This window comes from Ochotona curzoniae, unplaced genomic scaffold (assembly GCF_017591425.1).
Source record: "Ochotona curzoniae isolate NIBS_2020 unplaced genomic scaffold, NIBS_Ocur_1.0 patch38, whole genome shotgun sequence".
NCBI lineage: Eukaryota > Metazoa > Chordata > Mammalia > Lagomorpha > Ochotonidae > Ochotona > Ochotona curzoniae.
Window position 1 is genome coordinate 1 of NW_024466950.1, and position 7528 is coordinate 7528.

At 41.5% G+C, this 7528-nt stretch overlaps 1 protein-coding gene across 1 annotated transcript; it reads left to right on the forward strand.

Moving 5' to 3' along the window:
- Positions 1–2188: 2188 nt before the first annotated feature.
- On the forward strand, positions 2189–7528 carry LOC121167501 (glutathione S-transferase alpha-3-like). The gene is made up of 3 exons (XM_040996941.1): positions 2189–2323; positions 6345–6476; positions 7409–7528. The coding sequence occupies exons 1-3, from the start codon at positions 2189–2191 to the stop codon at positions 7526–7528; spliced, it is 387 nt and encodes a 128-aa protein (XP_040852875.1).

Sequence of the window (7528 nt, forward strand, 5' to 3'; positions counted from 1 at the left end):
GCAGGACCCACAGCAGTGGGGATGTAGATACACACCTGAGATCTACTGTAGCAGAGTCTTGTGGGGATGAGGGGAGTATTTGTGGGGTGGATTCAAGGAACTGTGACCATAGATGCAGTGCAGTTCATGGACACATTCCAGAGACAGAAGCTTCCAGACACTGCTGAGCCATGAGGTGAGCAGTATGGAAGAAGCATGATTTCAGGTGCACAGACTTACAGGAGTGAACAGCTTGTGAGAAGGGCAAGTTGTCTGCGGTGCTAGAAGTGAATAATCTCTTTTCTTTCCCCTACTTCCAGAGGGAAAAAATCCAAGTTGCTAATTTTCGTTTTCTAGGAATTATCAGAGTGATCTCTAGACACCCACGACGCCAGCCTATCCCATGGATGAGTGAGTAGGTAATAGTAGTGCAAGCACTAAGTCCAAGTTACTGCAGGATATTTGAAGAATTTCATACAGGACTGAGGAAGTCAAGCTGAGCACTGCCAATGCTTGAGGAATCTCCTTTTTGTTACAATATTGCTTGAATGAAATAAATCTGTATAATTTCTTTAAAAATGACACATAATGTCAGTAATAACACAGAAATTCTACTTCTAGGTTTATAGCTGTGCAAAGAACTATGCGTCACATTTTATGAGAAAAAAATTTGAGTGGTATAGGTATTTGGCACAGCAGTGAGATCATACTCGGGTTCCCAACACCACATATAACCATGCCTGAGTCCAAGTTCTGACCCTGCTTTTCTTTCCAAGTTTCTTTAATACATACCCACAGAGAGAGCTGTTGGAGGCTCAAAAGGCTGGTTTTCTGCCATACATGTGAGAGACCTAAATTGAGTTCTGGGTTCTTGAGCTTTTATGTGACCTAACCCAGACTGGTGTGGACATCTTGGCAGTGAACCAGCAGAAACAATGCCTTACTTTGTCTGCCTCTCTTCTCCTTTTTCTTCCTTTCTCTATCTCTGCCTTTTATATACAAATAATAGATTAATAAATAATTAGAAAATTGGAAGAGGCCTAGTGCATTGACTCAATGGTTAAATTCTCACCTTTCTTTTTTTTTTTTTTTTTTATTATTTTTTATTGGAAAGGTGGATATACAGAGAGGAGAGACAGAGAGGAAGATCTTCCATCCGATGATTCACTCCCCAAGTGAGCCACAACGGGCCGATACTATGCCGATCCGAAGCCAGGAGCCTCTTCCGGGTCTCCCACGCGGGTGCAGGGTCCCAAAGCTTTGGGCCGTCCTCAACTGCTTTCCCAGGCCACAGGCAGGGAGCTGGAAGGGAAGCGGGGCTGCCGGGATTAGAACCGGCGCCCATATGGGATCCCGGGCGTGCAAGGCGAGGACTTAACCACTTGCGCCACCGCGCCGGGCCCTAAATTCTCACCTTTCAACTGGTCCCATATTGGCACCAGTTCATGTTCTGGCTTCTCTACTTCCTATCCAGCTCCCAACTTGTGACCTGGGAAAGCAGTAAAGGGTGACCCAAAGCCTTAGGACTCTGTGTCCATGTGGGATACCCAGATTAAGCTTCTGGCTCCTGGCTTCAGATTAGTTCAGCTCCAGCCGTTGCGGCCGTGTGGCAAGTAAACCAGCAGATATAGTATCATTCTCTCTGTCTCTCTTTCTCTCTCTAAATTTGCATTTTCAATAAAAATATATGAATCTTAAAAAAAGAAAGTTAGACAGACTTCTAATCCTGGGCATTTAATGACCATCAAATGCATATCCAGTGGGAGAGAAAGACAGTATATGTGAGATACTGTGGCAGGCAATCCTGCATGGAATGAGCTGGAGGCCTGGTCTTCAACTGTATGAGCCATGCTATATTTGTGTATAAGACATAGCACGGCAGAGATGAAATCTCTACTGGTAGCATTGGTTATAAGGAGTGATTCTGCCACATTTTCCTATGACACTGATCTGAACAAGTCACTGACACTATTTGGAACTGCATATTTGTCCCAGGCATAGCAAACATTTTATATACTTATTTATTCTTTATGTCATCTCAGAAATATTAATGTGTAAGTAAAGGCTGTGGCATAATGATTAGCATAAGAAAGGTCCCTCAGAAGGTGAATTCCTTTTGACCTACTTATATATCATTCTGTTAAGTTTTTTTTTAACTGTAAACTCTAATGTAAGAGGCATGTGACTGTTATTATCTTGTAGGATTGATATGTATGCAGAAGGCATGGAAGATTTGACTGAATTAATTCTTCATCACCAATTCCTTCCACATGAGGAAAAAGAGGCAAGCCTTGCTCTGATTAAAGATAAAGCAAGAAACCGTTATTTTCCTGCCTTTGAAAAAGTGAGTGGAAGCGCTTCATCTTTAAGGGCATTAAGAACTTAGAGGTTGTCTTAGTCTTGAAAAGTATATCTTCACAATGTGAGTTACTGTACTGAAAATGCTGGAGACTGGATGGCTCTAACCACGGATGTTTAATTCTCCAGTTCTGGAGGTGATTGCAAGGTCAAGACACTGACATCTGACATGATGAGTGCCTGTTCTTGGTTCACAGATGGCTTACTTCTGGATGTATCCTAACATGGTAGAGAGCTCAGAGTTCTTTACAGGCCTTTAAAAAAGATTTATTTATTTTTCTTGGAAAGGCAGAACAGATTTAGAGAGACAAGGAGAGACAGAGACAATGATACTCCATCTACTGGTTCACTTGCCAGGTGGCCACAATGGCTGGAGCTGAACCGATCTGAAGCCTGGAGTCAGAAGCCAGGAGCCAGGAGTTTCTTCTGGGTCTCCCATGTGGGTACAGGGTCCCAAGGTTTTGGATCATCCTCTACTGCTTTCCCAGGCCACAAGAAGGAGCTGGAAGGGAAGTAGAGTAGCTAGGACACAAATTGACACCCAAAGGGCATCCCAGCACATGCAAGGTTAGAATTTAGCCATTGAGCCACCCCGCTGAGCCCTCTAGCAGTCTTTTCCCGCTGTTTTTTCTTTCTTTTCTTTTTTCTTTTCTTTCTTTCTTTCTTTCTCTCTCTCTCTTTCTTTCTCTCTCTCTTTCTCTCTCTCTTTCTTTCTTTCTTTTTCTTTCTTCCTTCCTTCCTTCCTTCCTTCCTTCCTTCCTTCCTTCCTTCCTTCCTTCCTTTCTTCCTTTCTTTCTTCCTTCCTTCCTTCCTTCATTCCTTCCTTTCTTTCTCTCTCTCTTTCTCTCTCTCTTTCTTTCTTTCTTTCTTTCTTTCTTTCTTTCTTTCTTTCTTTCTTTCTTTCTTTCTTTCTTCCTTCCTTCCTTCCTTCCTTCCTTCCTTCCTCCTTCCTTCCTTCCTTCCTTCCTTCCTTCCTTCCTTTCTTTCTTTCTTCCTTTCTTCCTTTCTTCCTTTCCTTCTTTCTTTTAAGGGCGCTAATGTCATTCCCAAGAGTTTCATCCCCTAAATCTGACCACCTACCAATAGCAACCCTTTGGAGGTCAGGATCTCAACACAGGATGTCATTGGGACTCAGAAATTCAGTTGATCACAAAAGGCAACAGAGAAACAGTGACCTGGATTTCCAGGACCTTCCTTAATATCAATTTAGCACAAATTCCCAGGAAATAGCATAGAAAAAGAAAAAGAATAGCACTTGAAAAAGAATTGTATCAGAAAAGCTAAAGTTAAATTTTGCCAGTAATATTTAATTTACTGGAAACCAATGTAGAATACTCTTTTAGATAAGATTTTGAGGGTATTGCTAGAATTTGAACTGTAGAAGTTGCTGAATCATGTGAGAGGTTGGGATAGACCATGTAGAAACCCAACTATTTGAGTCAAGGCAATGTGACAAAAGCAACATCACAAAATATGCAAATATCATGTGTAGGGAGACAGATGAGCAGCTGGCCATCAGGAGAAAATATTCCAAAGGTTGGAATATTTTTTTTTAATGAAAGGTAATTTGGATATTTGAAACATGATTCACGGGCCATAGAAATTTTTTTTTATCTTGAAATTAACTGCTATGGATTTATTGAATTTGGGTCTCACCTTTTGTTGCCTTGGGAGAGTCAAACCAAATGATTTGGCCAGCTTTATATGGCCCACGTGTCAGATATTGTCCGTCCCTGATACTGTTTCAGGAATACACACTGCAGTCTAAATAGGGAAGTTTGTAGAGAGAGGCAAGGGGATGGATGAAGTGATATTCAGGGCAATTATCTACAGAATCTGGCGACATAGCTGTCAGAGTTTTAGAAAAGTTGTACCAAAATAAGGAAATAAAGTTCTGTAATTTCACCAGTTAATTTCTTTTTTTTTAAAATATTTTTTATTTTAACAATCTTTACATGGTTAATTTGTGCATAAAGGGTCAAGGGCTACAGGAAAGTGGGTAAGACTATTATTTCCATATTGTTTCCTTCATATATCTGAGGTAGAGGGGGATATTGAGGGAGAAGCCCCACCTGATTTCCCACCCACCCCAAGTCCCGCATGTGGGGCATGCTCCGAGATACTCATTGAAGTGGTTTCAATAGGTCACCAGTTTTGAAATTGCTGCCAATCTTGCCTCTCCAAACACGATGAGGTTGTTGAAAAATCCATTAATTGACATTGTCCATCATAGCGTCTCTATTTGCCCGGTATTTTGTTGCTGAGGTGGTTGATTAACTTGTTCCATCTTCTGTCCCTTCATGGTTTGTGTTCTGAGTCTTCACCAGTTAATTTCTATATAGTCTTTATATCTTCTATCTTGAGGTAAAAGAATATATCAAGAAATTATATTGTGTGAAAGTCACAAACCCAAAAATATTTTGCAAGAGATGTGAGATTTATGAATGAAAGGCCAACTGTTTAATTCCTAAGGGATAGAGCATGAAATCAATGCTTTCTTCATACATTGAGAAGAAGCTAGTTCATTGTTTGGTATTAGACCTTGCACAGTGAATGAAGGGATGAAAAAGTGAAGAGGAGCCAGATCCTCAAATACAGCTCTTTTCCTGGTACTAACGATTTAGCGCATGCTCACATGATGATGAGCCTCCAGTAGCCACAGTTTATTACTAACATTCTCTGGAATCTAAACCCCAGAACGTAAGTGAACAAATATATTACAACATAGCACATGGGGCTGATCTGTTTTTGTACCAAATAACTAGTATTTCTCTGTACATGGAGTCTAATAAGGTCTTTGCCAAACATTATTTGTAATTGTTTCTAATGATGATGTCTACTTTAATTTCCTATTCATTGTGATTTAAATATTGTCAGAGTGTTTTCATAAACATTTGATGTTAGTCTAGCCAGAATTTATTATAAAGTCTTACCACATCTAGGCTAGAGAGATTAAAAGCAAAGTTTAATAAACACAAGATACCAACTGCCTAAGTAGCAAAATTAACCTATTTTGTTGACTTTTTGTTTATTTATTTATTATTTTTTCCATATTGTTTCCTTCATGTTTTAAGGGGGGCATTAAGGGAGAAGGCCCATTCAATTTCCCACCCTCCCCAGGTCCCGCATGTAGGGTATGCTCTGAGGTTCTTGCTCAAGTGGATTTGATATTTCACCAGTTATGAATTGCTGCCAATCTTGCCACTCCAAGCACTATGAGGTTCTTGAAGAATCCACTGATTGACTTAGTCCATCATAGAGTCTCTGTTTGCCCCATATTTCGCTGCCAAGATATAGCTGAGATGGTTGGTTGACCTGTTCTGTCTTCTCTCTTTTCTTGGTTAGGGTTCTGAGTCCAGCATTTTGATTGGGGAGATCTCCAACTAGTCTGTCCTTCTCCTTCAATTAAACGCTGTAGTTTCAAGCACTGCAAAATCAGTTACAGATAGCAATGCAGTTCACTCACAGACAAGAAAGCTGCAGATGAGTAACACTGTAGTGAAAAAGTATGATGAATATAAATTGCACCCAGATCTACTTCAGAACCTAGAGACAGAGTGGGAAAAAGATAAAACTATTGAATCTGAAATATTCTTTACGGGGAGAGATCTGTAATGGAGGAGGAGCTATTATCCATGGGAGATTGGAGAGAGGGCAGAGTGAAGAGGTGCATCCCAAAATGCCAGGGCTGCACCCTTCAAGGCATGGGGCAGGCCTAGTGTAGCAGGAGCTAAGCCCTTAGCACACTGGGAAGGTGCAAGTGAAGGTGGGTGGTGTGGATGTCACAAGGAGGAGGGAGTGAGAGTGAAAGGGAAGTCTGAACTTTCACTAGGGAATAAGCACAGCTCCTTTGTCACTGCCCTTCATGAGACAGGGACCTGAAGAATGATCTGCATCTCCACACCACACAGGGAAGCAACAGAGGTGAGACAGACTGGAAGAGATCAGAGAAGAGTAGCACCCCGGTCTGCTTGTGCTGTGACCATGTTCTGATTCCTCTAATTCAGGTGTTGAAGAGCCATGGACAAAATTACCTGGTTGGTAGCAGGTTGAGCAAGGCTGACATTCACATGGTTGAACTTCTGTACCACATGGAAGAGATTGACCCCACCATCATGACCAGCTTCCCTCTGCTGCAGGTGATCTATCTATCTATCTATCTATCTATCTATCTATCTATCTATCTATCTATCAATCATCCTTTTTTTTTTCTGAAGGTGATTTTACTCCTAACCTCTGGAAGATAGGGCTCACATCTCCCACTTGAAATCTCAGAATGTGGAGAGGGTCTGGGACTAAGGCTTTTCCAGTTCTTCACATTTCTCCTTGTGATTCCAAAATCAAGCTTCAAGGTCTTACTTTTGTTGCATGAAATATCTTGTTGAGCAAGGGAACTGTTAAGGGAAACCATCCTAGAACATCAACCTTTAAGAAAAAGACTCAGGGCCCACCATGTCTTTCCCTTATTCCCTCTTCCTCTGTGCTCTGCTCCCTGTTCTGTATTTCACTGTGATTCCTTCCATCCCGGGGTGTCTGTTTGAGCATGTCTCTTTCCATGTGATTTCTCTTTCTCAGCTCTGTCTCCTACAGTCAGCCCTTGTATGTGACTTTCCTCACTCTCCAATCCTACAAACCTTGCCTCCACCTCTTAGTGTGGGCATTGGTTGTGATTGGCCCTTGGTTAGCTTTTAATGTTTGTATCTTTCATTCCATATCAATTCTTTAAAATTTTTCATGTTACAGATAGCAATGTTGGGGACTTCTAGGTCTTGGTATCTGACACATTGATCTATTGATCTTCACTATATTCTGAAAGAGCCCAGAAGGTACAGAATTAATGTGTAAGGAGGAATTTAGGGATAACTGGACCATGAAGTCTTAATGACGCATTGGTGGAATATGCTGCAGAGCTATATTTTCTTTTATCTTCATTCTCCTTGGGGATTTGTTTGTAAGCCTCCATAATAGTGCTGTTAGGGGGGCCCTGTTCTGTGTTTAAGATGGATCACACTTGCTGGGCTGTGCCCATGTTGGGGGTAGGGTGCTCTTTGGTGTGATCTGTGCCCTCCAGGTCCTCAAGAGCAGAGTCAGCAGCCTCCCCACAGTGAAGAAGTTCCTGCAGCCTGGCAGTCAGAGGAAGCCGCCTGTGGATGAGAAGACATTTGAAGAAATAAAGAAAATTTTCATGTGA

What these genes read in the sequence shown, in the direction of transcription:
- LOC121167501 (XM_040996941.1), top strand. Translation starts at nt 2,189, where the DNA reads ATGTATGCAGAAGGCATGGAAGATTTGACTGAATTAATTCTTCATCAC. An exon ending in ATTTTCCTGCCTTTGAAAAA is followed by an intron (nt 2,324 to 6,344) that starts GTGAGTGGAAGC and finishes CCTCTAATTCAG; the next exon opens with GTGTTGAAGAGCCATGGACA. An exon ending in CCAGCTTCCCTCTGCTGCAG is followed by an intron (nt 6,477 to 7,408) that starts GTGATCTATCTA and finishes TGTGCCCTCCAG; the next exon opens with GTCCTCAAGAGCAGAGTCAG.